The 17,765-nt window shown below is 51.8% G+C and overlaps 1 protein-coding gene across 2 annotated transcripts in view; it reads left to right on the top strand.

Moving 5' to 3' along the window:
- The window catches only part of VWF (von Willebrand factor), a 134,470-nt gene that overhangs the window by 97,469 nt on the left and 19,236 nt on the right, over window positions 1-17,765 (top strand). For both annotated transcript variants that reach the window (XM_059082366.2, XM_067008591.1), the window contains exons 36-43: window positions 870-1,062; window positions 1,240-1,581; window positions 3,358-3,557; window positions 8,458-8,560; window positions 8,946-9,020; window positions 11,189-11,293; window positions 12,682-12,887; window positions 13,723-13,872. In XM_059082366.2, the coding sequence (XP_058938349.1) occupies window positions 870-1,062; window positions 1,240-1,581; window positions 3,358-3,557; window positions 8,458-8,560; window positions 8,946-9,020; window positions 11,189-11,293; window positions 12,682-12,887; window positions 13,723-13,872 (1,374 nt within the window). The remainder of the gene's footprint in view (window positions 1-869; window positions 1,063-1,239; window positions 1,582-3,357; window positions 3,558-8,457; window positions 8,561-8,945; window positions 9,021-11,188; window positions 11,294-12,681; window positions 12,888-13,722; window positions 13,873-17,765) is intronic.

Here is a 17,765-nt window from a genome sequence, read left to right as displayed (position 1 = left end):
AGGCTGTTTGCCCAGCAGGCATCATGTGCCCTGTACCCAGGACCTGCGAACCTTCCAAAGGAAAATGTTTAGGGCCTGTGAAAATATTCTGGGCCCAAACAAAATGAGTGGACCCCAGATTCGAAAAGAAAACGGCAAAACTGATAAAAAAAAATAAATGTTTACGAGAGGTTGCTTTATGCCAACTTCTTTACACGTTCGTTTAACAATCGTGACTATTTCATTACGTGAAAGCAGCTTCTGGGTTAGATGTTCTCCTCTTGCAAGAATTCTTGAACATGCACAGTGATGGCTGAAAAATCACAGCTCGTCATACATTACATGAGCAGCTCATAGACAGAAATGTAAAAATCAAAAGGATAAAAAGCCTTCTAAAATTTTTACAGCAAAAATTATATTCATCGTGGGATGTGAGTATATTTTAATAGGTTTGATAAGATATATTGTGGGACCTCCAAAGAGCTAGCCAATCAAATCAAATCAAATCAAACGCTTAAAGTAGTCCTAGTAGATGCTCCTGGAGAGATAGGGCACTGACCAGTTGGCAAATAAGCAACTTCTCCAGCTTTTCTTGAGGAGTCATCTCGCCTGTCGAGTGACTCAAGGTTCCTCTTAATCCCCGGGCTTTCGGGTTCCAGAGGCATGGCTCTCTGTTCAGCGTTATAAGAGTCCACACTCTTTCGCCAAGCTCTGCAAAGCCCCTTTGTCATCGCAGAGCTGCTGGCAAACGTCCGGGAGTGTGGAGCACAGTGGAGTTGAGTGGGGTGAATGTGTAGGAAGTGTCGGGAACTTTGGAAAGTGGCTAAGGGTGAAACCCTAGGGCTCCTTGTTGCCGTGACTACTCATGGGGGGTTTTCCTCCTTGGGCAGGTGGTGGTGAACGGGAGGCGGGTCTCTGTCCCTTACGTGGCTGAGGGCCTGGAGGTCAGTGTCTACGGGGCCGTGATGTACGAGGTCAGACTCAACCCAGTGGGCCACACCCTCACCTTCACCCCACAAAACAACGAGTTCCAGCTTGAGCTGAGCCCCAAGACCTTTGCCTCAAAGACGTACGGTCTCTGCGGTAAGAATATCTCCTGACCCTCCTCCCTGACATAAACCCTCCTTGCTCTATCCTCAGGGCCCTTGGCCACTGCCATTTCTGGGCCCAGACGCTGGCGGTGACGGAGGCTGGCCAGGTCCCTGGCGTCCGGGGTTTGGCACCCCGGGCTCCTAACCGTGTCTCTCCTTGCTTCTCTAGGCATCTGCGACGAGAATGGGGCCAATGACTTCATGCTGAGGGACGGCACGGTCACCACAGACTGGAAGGCGCTGGTCCAGGAGTGGACGGTGCAGCAGCCGGGCCAGACGTGCCTGCTGGGCCCCGAGGAGACGTGTCCCGTCTCCAGGGCCTCCCGCTGTCAGGTCCTTCTCTCGGCGCTGTTCGCCGAGTGCCACGCGGTCCTTGACCCGGCCACTTTTCACGCCATCTGCCAGCAGGACAGTTGCCACCAGGAGCGGGTGTGTGAGGCCATTGCCTCCTATGCCCACCTCTGTCGGACCAAGGGGTTGTGTGTCGACTGGAGGACCCCCGATTTCTGTGGTGAGTCTCCTTAGGGCGCCCCCAAACGCTGCGAAGACCAACGAATGGAGGACCTGCTCGGCCTCTCTGGACCTCACGTTCTTTATCTGGGCAACAAAGACCCAAATCTCTGCATTTCCTGTTTCCTAGGATTCCATTCAGGATCAGATAAGATGGTAGACGTATAAGTAATTTGAACGTGGAATTTCTATGTAACGAATTTCTACGTAAACGAAAGCATGGTCCTTTCTAGCAGTAGTTCTGCAGTTGGTACAAATGTGATTTTAATGTATCAGACACATCCAGGCAATGGCGAAGTACAGACTAAGCAGTCACCTTGAATTTGGAATTGCACCAAGCTTTAGCAGAGGCTCACAGAGCAGCCCACGCCTGAACAGGGTTTTGAAGCGTGAGTGGAATTTTGCCATTTGAATACCAAGAAGGCTTCTTCATTACAAACACCACAGGATTGCTAGTGTAGACACCTCCCAAGGTCAGCTTCCTTACTTGGACTTGGCATGTATTTAATATTTAACATGAAATGAATCAGACGTGGCTTCTGCTCTCAGAGGCTACTGGAGTGATAAGAACACTGAACTTCAGCATCCTCAGCTTCTCATGTAGTTCCTGACCTTTTTTTTTTTTTTTTTTTTTTTTGAGGGAAATCAATGTGTACAAGCATCTCAGAGTCTCTGAGTTTATTATTATAATGCTGTCACAGCTTTAACTGGGGCTGGAGGACTTGGGCATCCTAGCCCCGGCTCAGCTGGTCATCAGCTATTTCCTTAGTCTCTCTGGACCTCAGTTTCTGCATCTTGGAATGAGGTAGTTGGACTAGATAACCCCCAGGTGTCTTTGGGGCTCTGGTTTTCCGAGTCCCCGTGGATGGCACGGTCTCCTTTCAACCTGCCTGCAGATTCAGGGGAAGATGTTAGTTTCTGAGTTACCGATCACACCTTCTCTGCTTATTAATTTGTCTACTTCCAGGCAATTTGTCATTCATTTATAGGAAAGTCTTTGGCGCTCTAAATCCTTGGAAACCTTCTCTACCACCTGCCTTGGCACCGTGAAAATGTGAGGAAGGGGTTGAGCAGGACCAGAGAGGGAGAAGTGGATCACTTGGTAGCTTTTCTCCCAGGGCAGCCCTCCATAGCTGTGGATTCCTTATTTAAGTTTAAGAGAATTTTCGAAGCACTAAATATATGTGTATTCAAAGAAAAGAACCATAGAACTTCCTAAGGGTACACAGGTCCACATCGTCAGTTGGGATTAAATTTGGCTACAAGTAAGAGAGAAGTAAAATTCTGTGTCACACAGCTGATGAGAGGGAGGCAGTCCCAGCTCTTTCTGGGTCTCAAAGTGGATTCTAGTTGTTTGCTCCGTCCTCACTTGGGTGTGCTTTTTCCTCACGGTTTAAGATGGAGCTCTGGCCATCACATCCAGGTTCCAAGTGGCGGGATGAGGGGAAGGAAGGAAAAGGGCCAGAGACGCAGCTGTCTTTCAAAAAATGATCCTTAGAAACTGCCGTTAAGTGTCTACACTTGCTCTTACAGTTCATTGGTCAGAATGTAATCACATGATTGCACTTAGTTGCAAGGGAGGTTGGGAAATGTAGTCTTTATTCTGGGTGGTCGTGTGCCCGGCTTGAAGGTCTATTTCTATGGAAGGTGGAGAGATGGTGGAAACTAGCAGTTTCTGCCCCAGCAAGTTTGTCAGATGATCAGCTGCCTCGAAGCCGAACCACTTCCCTCTGGTTTGGTGCAGACCCTTGAGGGTGACCCCCTTCTCTGTCTGCAGCTGTGCCGTGCCCGCCATCCCTGGTCTACAACCACTGTGAGCGCGGCTGCCCCCGCCAATGTGAGGGCAACTCAAGCTCCTGTGGGGACCATCCCTCAGAAGGCTGCTTCTGCCCCCTGCACCAAGTGCTGCTGGAAGGCAGCTGTGTTCCCGAGGAGGCCTGCACCCAGTGCGTCGGTGACGATGGGATCCGGCACCAGGTAGGAACCCTGGCCTCTCGCCCCCCGTGGGGCCAGCAGGGGGAAGCGTTCACCCGTGATTGGCCCCTTCTAACCTTGGCTGCAGGGCTCTGCTCTCCAGGGGGGGGGTCCCTGAGGGATGGGAAGACAGTACGGCATAATATGGCTTTGGAGTCAGACACATCTTGGTTCAAAACCCGGATCTGTCGTGGGTTAGCTGTGTGATCAAACACCAGAGTGTAACAACACATTACCACCATTACTATTATCATTATATCCATGTTAGTAGAATGCTAGGAACCCAGGAGGGGATGGGAAAGGAAAATTTTATATGGTGATGTCTACCATTATTAAGATATATTAGGTACCTTACATTGTACTAAGCACTGTATATTCATTATTTCAACGTTTTTCAAAGGTGTGTGTAGCAGGCAAGGTATTGACAGTTACCTGCGGTCAAGAGGTTTTACAGAACACCGGCTAAGCAAGTTAGACAGGTTTCTTTATTGCAGGATTCTTTAGAGCTTTTGATGTGCTAAGGTACATTGCAAGTTTTTGCTTCTCAGACTTATTAGACTATAGAATATTGTGTGTGTGTGTGTGTGTGTGTGTGTGTGTGTGTGTGTGTGTGTGTGTAGCACCCCCTCTCATAAATACTCACAAAACACCTATGAGAAAATGGAGGCTTAGAGAGCTTGGTACCTTGCCCATGGATGCCGTACGTAGGAGATGGGGTTGGGAGTTGGAGTCAGTATTTGAAGCTCTGTCTGATTCCAAAGAGCTTGCTCTTTTCGATACATGAAATTTCCCTCTTGCTAGGTCCCCTTTGGGCTGATTTTCTTGGAAGTCATTGAGTCATCAAGTCATCAGTTCTCTTAGCCTTTTAGGAATCATTATTTTGAAAGGCTATTTATTTACCAAACTCCTTCATCTTGGACTCAGATGGCAGGCCATATCTCTTCAAAGTTGCCAATGTGTGTATTGTAGTACCTGGGGCAGTGTGTGTCTGCGGACCTGTGAGTGTGGGCGGCGGTCCTGCCTTTCAAACTGGCAGTGATACCACAGAGGCTGGTGGAGGGGGAGCACGTTTGGCTTCTAGCAGAGGAGCATGTGTTCTATGACCGTGGGCTGCACTCAAGCCCTGACATCGTCATCACCAAGGAAGACCTCCATCACTAAGTGGACCAGGTCAGGTGACTTAACACTGTATTTAATCAGGACGAGGAGAACACACGGTGCAGCTAGCTAACCAACTGAGAATGATGAAAGCGATCGTTCCAGTATTACACTATTCTGTCCCTGCCACCAGAAGCTAGGAAATGGACCATTTCATTTGATTCTCCCCAAAGCTCCATAGGGTACTTGTTACATGTCCCTCTGAATGGGAGACTGAAGCTCAGGTGACAAGAGGTGATTTAAAAAGACCCTATGCACTACACCAGGTCACCCTATAGTGTCCAAGGCCTGCCATCGGGCTCACGGGAACTGTGATCTAAACTCTGAGCTGACTGGGTGTCCATGTAAGCATGGCACCAGTAAGGCGCTTACTTGGACGGTCCCACTGGCTCTGTTTTGTTGCTGGGCGTTAGCCTAGCGGATCCCGTTTGTTCTCACAGCATAACAGGTAAACCAGGAAAGAAGCCCAGTCGCACTCTACGGCCATATTTCAGCTGGCCAGATTAAGTAACTGCCTGTACCGTAACGTTCCCCCAAAGAGTTGACAAAACCTTGCATCGCTGTCCCTGACTTGCACAGCTCCTGGGCTCCCGCTGGGCGCAGATGACCTGTACCATTGCCCTGGGGTGCTGACACCCAGCGGTCATTTCAGGCTGGTTTTGCCCTTGGTGGCAAGGTGCTCTCAGAGACAGTCAGAAGTGGTCTCTAACCCGCTTCCTTGGCGTCCTCGAGATCAGAAGGAAGCTCAAGTTTGCACTTCTGGCTCCTCTGAGTCAGGTGTCTGCAGGGACCCGAACGCCGGAGGCTTGCAAATTTTATCCTAGGGTCTCTGCCCCCTTCCCCACTCCTCCTCCCTGACCCTCTTCCCTGCTCCCTGCCCCTTCAGTGCCACGTTGGAATATGCATCAGAGTTGTATGAAGAGGGCATCCAAATAGTGCAGTATTTTGACATAGATACAGTCTGATAAATACATTCTAAAATCAAGCGACGTAAAATTAGTCCATAAAAAACTATTTCAAAAAACCAAACAAACTATGAAGGGAACACAGCCGGTTTTAGTTATTTCAGAAAATATAGATTAAATGGATGAAGGCAAATATCCAGTCCAGCTTTGACTTTCAAAGTAGAGAGGGAATAACAGTCTTACATGAAGAACATTTCCATTAAGTGAATGTTCTTGAAACCGAAAAATAAAGCCCAGAAAACTTTTCTTCCGGGAAATAATACAGGGTAGAAATCTCTTATGGTAATTTTGGAAGGGCAAACTACCAGTTTCCGTAGCTCTTGTTTATTTTACAAAATGCGCTCTGCCTTTGTAGCGGCTCTAAAGGGATCCGGGGCCATGCGTCCCGCCTTGCCCCCCCCCCCCCGCCCCCGCCCGCTGTGCTGGGCAAGCGCTGCTTCAGCTCCACTGGGGATTGCCCGCCTCACCCAGAAGGTGTGCTGAGCCTCCTCTCCTCTCTGTTCCGTGGCTAGCGGCTCAGCGCTGACATTTAATTTGCATCTTCCCTCAAATCCTGGCCGGGGTGGGCGGTGCCTGGTGACTTGCTGAGTGCCTGCTTTGACCTTGGGCTCTGAAGCCTTCAGTTTTCCCTTGCTGCGTTCTCTGCAGGTCCTTCTCCTGTCATCTTTATTTAATCTTTAACTCCAGCCAGCTCGCTTGCCTGTTCTGTCCAGGTAACAGCCCTGCCCCAGGCCCTGGAACCCGGGGGCTGAGACAGAGCTGCCTGGAGTTGGCCTGTCCTGATGCAGGAGCGCCCTCTGCTGGCCGATTGGCCGCATAACGTGCCAGGTGCACTGCTGTAAGGCTGGCCGCGGGCGCTTTGAGAAGGGGCCATAGATTCTGTGACGTGCCTCGTTAAAGCTTCCTGGGAAAACGGAAATCCCTGGAAGAGGACGTTAAACACCTGCTTTCGGTCACCTGTTGTGATGTTGCCAAGCAGAGGTGGGAAGCTGTATAATGCGTTCCTGAATTTTAGATGTCTGGAGCTCATTTTTAGAAAGAGAAAAAAACCCCTAATATGTAAACGTATGTCTCCGTTCTTATCTCATCACTTTTGCCATTTAAACATCTAAATATAAATCCCTTGATTTATGATTCTCTGGTGTAAAAGAGCAGGAAAGAGGCAGAGCAGAGAGAGACCTGGGGAGATGTGTGGGTTCCCCCTCCTTCCTCTGCTCTGCCCAGCCTTCCCAGCCCCTTGGAGAATCTGGAACAGTAGCCGCTGCAGCCTCTGTTCTGCCTCCTGGTCCTCGTCCCTCCCTCTCCACCCGTTCGCTGGCACCCGCGCTTGTCCTTGTTGAACTTTCTTCCCCCTGCAGCTATGGAGCCTCAGGGCTGCACCCTGCCCGCCAGGTTAAGCACAGCCTCCTGCAGCAGCCACGCCCCCAAGGACATGCGGCCTCTCTGGAGCCCAGAGCTCTAGTGAACTCTTCTTTTGAACTCCTGGCACTCTTTTTTTTTTATTTAAAAAATCACCTTTATGGAGAGCTCACAGACAGTAAACAACACCAAATATAAATGTACAATCTGATGAATTTTGACAAGTGCATCCACCTGTAAAAACCGTCATCACGATCACGATAATGAAATTTCCATCGCCTGCGAAAGTTCCCTGGTGCCCCTGTTTAACACACCCCCGGGTCCCCACCTCCATCCCCAGGCAACAGCTGGTCTGCTTTCTGTCACTATAGATCCGTTTACATTTTCTGGAATTTTATGTAAATGGACTCACGCAGTTTTACTCCGTTTTTGCTCGGCTTCTTTTGCTCAGAGTACTTCCCTCGAGGCCCATCCACCCTGTACGTTCCACAGTTTGTTTTTACGGCTGAGTGGTGTTCCGTGGTGTGGAAGCATCAAAATTGAGTGAGATCTCATTCACCTTTTCACGGGCAAGTCCTATTTCCTCGGCTTGACGGTCAGCCGTTCGAGGGCTGGGACGGTGTGCCCCGCGCCTGGCACTCCCACAGCCCCTCGGCGGGCTGGCCGAGCCTGGCGGCTGTGGTTTGGAGAGAGAGCATGTGGTGTGCAGGGCCAGGATGCCGGGTCCAGACCCCGGCGGCGCCACCCGGGCGAGCTCCTGGTCTGTGCCTCAGTGCACGTCACGGTCATACTCACCCGATAGGGTTATTAGAAGGAGCATACGATGAGTCAGCGTAAAGCCTTTGGGGGGCTTCCTGACTCTGAAGCCCTTGTGCTGTGCGGATGCCTGCTGCCCTGGTGACCCTCATCTGGAAACCGCACCCTGGTCTGGAGCGTCACCACCAGTGCCAACAAAGTGAGGGTTCTGAGGGTTCTGCTGTCCCCCTTCAGCTCTTCCTGCCGCGTAGTCCTAAGTCCGTCGCAGGAACGAATGGCATCTTTCTCAAGCTGCGGCCCAGCTTCTCCTCTGGCTTGGGAAGCGGCCGGCGGGGTGACACAGGCGTCCTCCTTTTCTCACCTTGCTTTGTTTTAGCGTCACCATGAGAAGGGCTGTGATGAAAGCTCCACGTTTTCTGGGACCTGGGGTTTGTCCTTCCCCCGGGTGTACGAAGCAGTGTGGGCGCCCCCGGGCACCCCAGGGCTCCTCCAGCTCCCTCCTCCTCAGGACCCTCAGCCTCTGTCACCTTGTCTTGGTTCATCTGCGTAGCTCTGACCCAGGCGGGGCTTGGGCGCTGGGCGTCCCCCAGGGAGACCGAGCCAGGGATGGGGGGGCCCAACTTCCATGAACTCCTGGGCCCTCTCTGAACCTCGTTCTCTCCCAGCTTCTGGAAACGTGGGTCCCAGACCACCAGCCCTGCCAGATCTGCACATGCCTCAGCAGCCGGAAGGTCAACTGCACGACACAGCCCTGCCCTACGGCCAGAGGTGAGGCCCCTCCCTGAGGGCTCCCCCCAGGTCCCGAGGCCACCCTGTCTTCAGAGCTGGTGGACCAGAGCCACACGTCGATTCCCCATGCCAGCCCCACCCTCCTTGCCTCGCCGGCCTGGGCTCCGCTTTCTGCACGGGGGTAGAGCTCTCGGGGGCGGGTGTGTGTGTGTGTGTGTGTGTGTGTGTGTGTGCGCGCGCGCGTGCCTGCCCTGCTGTCCCCTCCTTGGCCCTCAGCCTCGGTCTCCCGAGGACGCATCTGAGAGGACAGCAGGACACACCGGGAGACTCATTCGTCAGCGGGCCCGGCTGGTTCGCGCGGCCGAGAGTCTACAGTGGGTACCGCTGCCTCTTTCTCTGACCTCTGCGGCCTCTTCTCCCCCAGCGCCTGTGTGCGGCCCGTGCGAGGTGGCCCGTCTCCGGCAGAGCACGCAGCAGTGCTGCCCCGAGTACGAGTGCGGTACGTGTCACCCGTGGCATTTCTCGGGGTCCAACCCCAGCCCCGCCCCGGGGAGAGGGGGCCAAGGTGGTGGGGTGCTGAAGGGGCCTGTGGTCAGGAGCAGGGTGTGGATTTTCCAAAACCTGGAAAGAGTAGCCTCTGGAAAATAGGATTTGTCTCCTAGAAAGATTCTGCTGTGACTTATTAAATGTACGTTTTGAAAGCATTAAAAAAGAATGGGGTGCAATGTTCACAGCAACATGATTTGCAATAGCCAAGATATGGAAGCAACGTAAGTGACCACCAACAGATGAATGGATAGGGAATTCCCTGGCAGTCCAGTGGTTAAGACTCCGTGGTTCCATTGCGGGGGGCACGGGTTCGATCCCTTGTTTGGGAACTAAGATCCCGAGTGCCGTGCAGCGTGGCCAAAACATAGAAAAAACCCCCCACAAGACAGATGAATGGATAAAGAAGATGTGGTACATACATGCAATGGAATGCTACTCAGGCATAAAAAGGAATAAGGTTCTGCCACTTGCAGCGACATGGATGGACTTGGAGGGTATTATGCGTAGTGAAATAAGTCAGAGAAAGGCAAATGCTGTATGATATTACTTATATGTGGAATCTAAAAATACAACAAACTGGTGTGGTGAATATAACAAAAAAGAAACAGACTCACAGATCTAGAGAACAAACTAGTGGTTACCAGTGGGGAGAGGGAAGGGGGGAGGGGCAAGATAGGAGCAGGGGAGTAAGAGGTACAAACTACTGTGTATAAAATAAATAAACTACAGAGGCATATTGTACACAGCACAGGGAATACAGCCGATATTTTATAACAACTATAAATGGAGGATAACCTTAAAAAATTGTGAATCGCTGTGCTGTACACCTGAAACATGTAATATTGTTATCAACCGTACCTCAAAAATAAAAGAATGGGGTAATCACTGGTGGGGGAGGTGCAAGGGATTAACTGCAGAGCCAGTTATGCCAGAGTAACTGTAGAAAAGGCCACACATGGGCACCTTGACCTCAACACGTCATTTGTCAAAGGGTTTCAGTATAGGCTTGCAACCTGCATTGTGAATAATGGGCTGAATAAAGGTATAATTAAATGAATCCAGAGCTGATGGAATTCTGAGTAACGTGGCAGGAAGTCTCTAGTGCCTTGTCCCCGTCTGTCCCAGGCGTTTATTAATTGTACAGATGAAGACATAAAGCACGGGCTTGTGAGGTTTGAGGCGATGAAACCATTGAGGGAGAGCAGATAGATCAAGACAGTCCGAGGAGCTAAAAAAGAAATCATCCGAGACATTGCTTTAGGCTGATGAAATTATCAGGGATAAAGAGAAGCCCTTATGTGGCGGGGCGGGGCTGAGGGGTGAATCTGACTGGAGAACAATTTAGTAAAAATAGGTCTTACGGTGTTAACAGTGGAGGGAACTGGGGGTCATTTAGTCCAAAGCCCTCATTTTATGGACATTTTGAAGCTTCTCCAATGTGCCAGGCACTTTGCCTTCATTATTTCAAGACATCAATAGACCGACCCTGTGAGGTAGACTGCCCACCTTACAGAAGATGATCCTGAGGTCTAGAGGGTTCAAGGGACTGGCCGAGATCTGGAATCCCTGCAGATGACAAGAGTAATCAACATGAGTTTGTTCTATGGCTTGTATCTATCTATCTATCTATCTATCTATCTATCTATCTATCTGTCTATCTATCGTTCTATTATCTATCTATCTACCTATCATCTTTCTATTATCTATTTACCGTCTATTTATCTATCAATCATCTTATCTATTATCTATCTGTCTATTATCTATCTATCTATCTATCTATTATCTGTGTATCGATCATCTATTATCTATCTATCTATCTTCCTATCTCTCTACCTATCTGTGTATCTATCATCTATCTGTCTGTCTATCTATCTTCATCTCCCCCTGCCCCCTCCCTGTCCGTGTATCTCCATCTCTACCTCCATCTCTTCCCCTATCTTTTCATCTTCCTGTATCTTCTCCTCCATCTCCATCTCTAGCTCTGCCTTCATCTCATCATCGTCACATAGGTGAAACAGTAAAGGTCTGCGTGAGTAGGAATGTAGCGTAGGGAGCCACTCACTAGCACAAGAGCAGCCTCGCTGAGTTCTGAGTGCACGTCTCTCTCTGGGCCCTCAGTGTGTGACCTGGTGAGCTGTGACCTGCCCCCGGTGCCTCACTGCGAAGGTGGCCTCCAGCCTACACTGACCAACCCTGGCGAGTGCAGACCCAACTTCACCTGCTGTAAGTTCTCCCTCCGTGGGTGGGGACGGGGCGGTGCAGTCACTGTACCCTGGTCTGGGAAGGCATCCTGTAGTCGAGTGAGCTGAGTCTGGGCTTGGGGTGTGTCTAGAACAGAGGGGTCAAGGTCACCCGTGGACTGCATCCCCGAAGACTCCTCCCAGCCGCAGGCTACGGTGGGGAACGGGGTGTGGGCACAGCCGCAGGCATCCCCCTTTTGGGCTTATTAGGCGGCAGTTGGACCTGAGATGAAGAAGCCTCCAGATCGAATCTTTATTTTCTCCCACCCTCCCATAAGCCATGGAGGGGAAGGAATGTACTCTTGTTTTGTTCAGATCACTGGATCTTGTTCCCAAATAACTTTATAGATTTTTCTTCCTCTGTATGTTTATGTATTTAATTTCTAAATACTACAATAGAAGCATAGGGTTGGACTAAAGACAGTTTCTGGACATGTCCAGAAGCTGAATTCTGTATTTAGTTACTGAGAATACCCACTTTAAGTCAATACCCACTTCTCGTCCTGTTGACTGAGAATCTCACTCGAGTTCTGAGATGAAAGCCCTCGAGTGCGGGAGAACGCACTGTATCTGCAGAAAGCTGGGAACAGGCAAAGGCAGGGGATGGGATTTGGCAGTGATAAGAGGACGTGGTGGATTTGCCAAGGTTGCTGTCATTGTCCTTCATCATTGTTGGAGGACCTGAAACTGTAGGTCATTCATTATTCCACGTACTGAGGTTGGGATAGGATCTCATAAGCTACCAGCTTATAAAAATGCTAACCAGGGCTTCCCTGGTGGCGCAGTGGTTGAGAGTCCGCCTGCCGATGCAGGAGACACGGGTTCGTGCCCCGGTCCGGGAGGATCCCACGTGCCGCGGAGCAACTAAGCCCGTGAGCCATGGCCGCTGAGCCTGCACGTCCGGAGCCTGTGCTCCGCAACAGGAGGGGCCACAACAGTGAGAGAGGCCTGCGTATCGCAAAAAAAAAAAAAAAAAAAAAAATGCTAACCAGTACCTATGTGCCCAGGGCTCTCTGGGTCTTAGAGATGCTACACCAGTCATCTCTGAGTATCTGCGGCTGGAGGGACCCCACGCCTTCCAGATGTGTCTGGGAGGATGGTGAAGTGGACACCAGCAGCCTTAGCCTCTCCATTAAAATAGCTTCATAGTTCTCCTTTGGGCTAGTGTTCTTGTTTTTCTGCAGACTAACCACTTTTTGGTATGGTCGACTATCCCTCAGCTCCTGAGCTGGGCTCACGTGCGTTTCTGACTTAATATTCTGGGGCTAGGCTTCCCTGGGACCTTATATAGTAGCTGAATGCTGAGGAACCCAGGCTGAGTGCCGCGCTCAGTGTGGCAGGACCGGGGCATCACCTCTTGCTGCCCCTCAGCCTGCAGGAAGGAGGAATGCCCAAGGGGGTCCCCGCCCGCCTGTCCCCCGCACCGCACGCCAGTCCTTCAGAAGACCCAGTGCTGTGATGAGTATAAGTGTGTCTGCAACTGTACCAGCTCGGCGGTGACCTGCCCACTGGGGTACCTGGCCTCCACCGTCACCAATGACTGTGGCTGCACCACCACCACCTGCCTCCCTGATAAGGTAGGGGCTGCTCGGCTCCAGCTGGGGCAATGGCCAGACACATGCTCCTTGTGGAAGAGTTGCCTTCCTGCCCACACGAACGCTGTGTGGCCCAGTGCAGGGGCATCAGCGTCCCATCTCAGCCCAAATCTAATTAGCTCAGGAGGTACTTACAGAGACGCTCCCATGTTCCGAGCATGGCTGGGTGCCATAGATGAATCTAAACACATGAATGATCCTAAAACCTAAACTATAAAACAAGATGCACTCCCAGAAATCTCACCTCTACCCTCACTTTCCCTACCTTGTTCCTTCTCTCCCTTCATAATTTATCATTTTCATTGGTGTATCCATCTATTTTTCTTTTTGAAAATATAAGGAAATTTTATAAATTTATATATTGCTTCATAACCCCTGCCCACCCTTCCTTCACCTTCAGCCACTCCTAATGGCACAGAGGGCTATACATGGGTGGGTTCCAAGTTCAAGGACATTACTGGATCTGAGAATCAGGATGCAGCTTTCCGTGTGACACAGGAAGGAGTTAAATGCAGTGAAGGCAGCAGTGATAGTGGGTCAAGGTGGCCGGGGTGTTATATCCCCACTTGAGGGCCTCGAAGGACTCGAAAGGAGCCGCTCCCAGGGTGGGCCTTCCTAAGGCAGGTGGGCGGGGGGGGGGGGGAAGAGGGCAAACTCTACTATGGAAGCATCCCTTCGCGCGGGCAGAGACTCTGTCGCTTTCGTGTATTGCTGCGGTCTCGGCACCTAGAGTAGCTCCCAACACGCCGTAGACGCTTAGTCACCTCTCGTTCAGATGGACGGAGTCAGTTCACTCTCGGAAACCTTGCGCCTGCAGGTGTGTGTCCACCAAGGCACCATCTACCCCGTGGGCCAGTTCTGGGAGGAGGGCTGCGACGAGTGCACCTGCACCGACCTGGAGGATGCCGTGATGGGCCTGCGTGTGGCCCAGTGCTCTCAGAAGCCCTGTGGAGACAGCTGCCGGCCGGTAAGGGGGAGGGAGTGGGGTAGGGAAGCAGGGGAGGGGATCCCAGGAACAGGCAAGAAAGCCCCTTTAGGAACCTCTGGTTCAAGGTCAGAGGGGAGGGGCCGGGGGGCGGGGGAGTGGGGCCGGGTAAAGGAAAGAAGCGTGAGGAAAGGATTGCTGTGTCATCCTCTGTGACCAGTTCCTGCCCGATAGTCACGTCTGCTGTGCGGTCTTGAGTCCACAGGGCTGGGAAGTTGGTCTAAGCAGAGATGTGGATTAATTGCCTAGAAAACAGGGCTTGATTTTTTCCCCTATCTATCTCTTCCCTTTTCGGACATCTCCTTAGCCTACACCTAGTACAGACATACGTCCTGAATTTTCTGAGATGGTCCCTGTGTCAGTGTACTGTAGTGTTTCTACACAGGTTGGTGATTTTTCAGACCAGATTTATCATTTGAGGTGCAGAAGTTGAGCCATGTTTATAATTTTTTTTTTTTTTTTTTGCGGTACGCGGGCCTCTCACTGCTGCGGCCTCTCCCGTTGTGGAGCACAGGCTCCAGACGCGCAGGCTCAGCGGCCATGGCTCACGGGCTTAGTTGCTCCGCGGCACGTGGGATCCTCCCGGACCGGGGCACGAACCCGTGTCCCCTGCCTCGGCAGGCGGACTCTCAACCACTGCGCCACCAGGGAAGCCCCATGTTTATAATTTGAGGTATAATTTGGGGGTTTGAAACGCCCAGTCCAGTTTTTAATTCTTCTTGTGGAGGCCCGCCCCTAAGGCTCCTGTGTGCTTGGGGAAGTTTATTCTTGCACATTGGAGACTGATCAGACTCTAGAAGAAGGGAACCACAGTCCGCGGGGGAATTGTGGGTTCAATTCTATTTGCTGGTTTAATGCTATTATTGTTAGCGCAAGTTCATGTGCCCGATGCGCTGGGAGGCCAAACGCAAACGTCGGAGTTTGGAGCAGAGAAAGGTTTATCGCAGGGCCATGCAGGGGGACGGGTGGCTCATGTCCTAAGAAGCCCCGAGCTCTCCGAAGGGTTTCGGTTCGGCAAAGCCTTTCTAAAAGCCAGGTGAGGGGGGGGGGGGCGGGGTCGCGGGGTCTGTGATCCGCTCGTGCACGGTTCTCTGATTGGCTGATGGTGAGGTAACGGGGCGGTGTCCCAGGGGTTAACATGACCAGCCCTTAGGCTCCAGGAGGCCTGGGGCTACGTTCTCGGGTCATCCAGTAGCTAACATCTTCTATTTGGTGGAGGGTTTTCACATCTGCAAAACAACTCAGGAAATGTGCATCAGATACTCTTACGCAGGTCCTTCAGGGAGGAGCTAAAGCAGAGGGTACGGGGGTGGGGGGGGGAGGCCTGTCCCGGGAAGACCCCATAGGGTCCTGCCCAGTCACATTACTGTTATCACTGCATTATCATTATTATTTGCTTTTAAAAAAAATAAATTTATTTATTTATTTTTGGCTGTGTTGGGTCTTCGTTTCTGTGCGAGGGCTTTTCTCTAGCTGCGGCGAGCGGGGGCCACTCTTCATCGCGGTGCGCGGGCCTCTCACTGTCGCGGCCTCTCTTGCTGCGGAGCACAGGCTCCAGACGCGCGGGCTCAGTAGTTGTGGCTCACGGGCCCCGTTGCTCCGCGGCACGTGGGATCCTCCCAGACCAGGACTCGAACCCGTGTCCCCTGCACTGGCAGGCAGATTCTCAGCCACTGTGCCACCGGGGAAGCCCATCACTGCATTATTATCAGTAGAAAATAATGATAAAAGAAGAGGAGGCAGGCCAGGCAAGTACATGCGTCCGGTGGTTGCCTTTGTAACAGCGGTGAAGAGCAGGCTCTTGATGCCTTTTTTCGGAAGTGTGAGTGGTTTGGTGATGGAGGGGAGGGCCTGAGAGTGAATCCAGAAGTGGGGGAGTCTGTTCAGTTCATCTGCGCTCTACCTGCTGGGCTCATGCTGAGGAGGAGCAGGGGTGCCAGGCCCCCTTGGGAGAGGACGATGCTGTGGTATCCAGGTGTGCCTCTGGGGAACACTGAGCTTTGCAAACCCACCGGCCTCCGTCTCCTTCCACAGGCCATGGAAGGCAGTGGAAATCACTTGCTATCAAGTTAAGAGAATGCTGTTTAGAGGTTGTTCTTATAAAATTGGCACCCAATATGTTTTGTGTTTTGGTAGGGAGCTTTAACTGCAAAGAATGGAATCCACTCAAGCTAGCTAAAATAAAAAGAGCGAGGGGACTTCCCTGGTGGCGCAGTGGTTAAGAATCCACCTGCCAACGCAGGGGACACGGGTTCGAGCCCTGGTCCGGGAAGATCCCACATGCCGTGGAGCAACTAAGCCCGTGCGCCACAACTACTGAGCCTGCACTCAAGAGCCTGCGAGCCACAACTAGTGAGCCCGCGTGCCACAACTACTGAAGCCCGCACGCCTAGAGCCCGTGCTCCGCAGCAAGAGAGGCCACCGCAGTGAGAAGCCCGCGCACCGCAACGAAGGGTGGCCCCCGCTCGCCGCAACTAGAGAAAACCCGCGCGTAGCAACGAAGACCCAAGGCAGCCAAAAATAAATTAATTAAATAAATTTAGAAAATAAATAAAAGAGGATTTACAGGAGAGACAGGGAATCACTCAGAGACGAAGTGCAGGGCATGCAGGTGGGCCCCGTGGTTGAACCACTTTTCTCTCCGTTTGTCCCGTGAGCCCCCGTCTCTGCTTCTCTCTGCCCGTCCGTCCGGTTCCTCACTGTGGGCCTGGGAGGACGTTTCACTTGCTCAGAAGCTTCATTTGCACGTGGCTTTACGGAGCCTGGCTTCAACCTAGTGTGGCTTTTCAGGTCCAGGCTTCGCCCCGTCCAGTCAGACCTGTTCAATCTGTGTGCTCCGGAGATGAACTCCTCAAGAAGGAAATGGATGGGCTCAGCTCAGCCGGTGGGCTGGGTCCTCTGTCCAGACCCCACTCTGGTCCATCAGCTGCTGGGGAGAATGCAGGGCACGGGGTGTGAACCTGGCTGTCTAGAGGCCAAGGCGCTGGAGGCGGTTTCAGGAAGATGGTGGGTCCCGGGGTCAGAAATGAGTGCAGGGGGCACCACGTCCAGAACTCTGAACCGGATGATGGCTCTATAGGGTGGCGAGTGGCCTGTGTCTTAGAGACAGAATGTTCACAGCTTCTGGGAGGAGGAGGAAGCATTGAGGTTTAGTTACCGCTGAGGGGAGGCAGGGCTTTGGTCTGTATTGTGTGTTGAAGTGGGAGCTTTAGTGAATGGCCTCAGGCTTCATTCTTCGAAGAGGGGAGTATCAGCTCTGGTCAGACTCCAGAGGCATTTCAGCTCGCTTACCTGAATTCATTTGCTGTCTAGGCTGTGACAAAACAAACACAAACAATACACTACCACCATCACCCTCTGATTCTTCCTTCATAAGCCACTGTCTGCAGAAATACACGTTCCCCTACCATCTCCGTAATTAATCCTCTACGCGTCACATCAGAAACGTGATGTAAGATGAGCAAAGGGCATTGCTGGTGTCCCAAAGAATGTCATAGGTGTGCTATGGCCTTGCTCCCACGTTGACAGCAAGAGGAATTCCTTTTCCTCTATAAACCTCAGAGGAGTTTTTCTTTGAAGGCTTATGACCCTTAGACTCCAGAGTCAGACTGAAGTGTAGCTTCAGGAACCGGGTTCTGGGCGACTAAACGCAAATCCATTATGTTTTATTAATCCTCATGATGTCCCCCCTCCAGAAGGAAGAAGAGGCAGGGCTGTTCCCCGCACTTGTTAGAAGGCAGGGGGTCAGTACAGGGCATGAAGTTGGCCGCTGCGCCGAGGCTCATCTGAAGCCAGCAGACATGTGCGTGTCCTGACTCCTAGGCCGGGGCCCCTGCTGTTAGGCTGGTACAGGTGGCAACACGGGTGTCGGAAGG

The sequence above is a fragment of the Kogia breviceps genome, chromosome 12, assembly GCF_026419965.1.
Source record: "Kogia breviceps isolate mKogBre1 chromosome 12, mKogBre1 haplotype 1, whole genome shotgun sequence".
Classification (NCBI taxonomy): domain Eukaryota; kingdom Metazoa; phylum Chordata; class Mammalia; order Artiodactyla; family Physeteridae; genus Kogia; species Kogia breviceps.
Note: the sequence above shows the minus strand (reverse complement) of the source record. Positions and strands in the feature narration are given on the sequence as shown.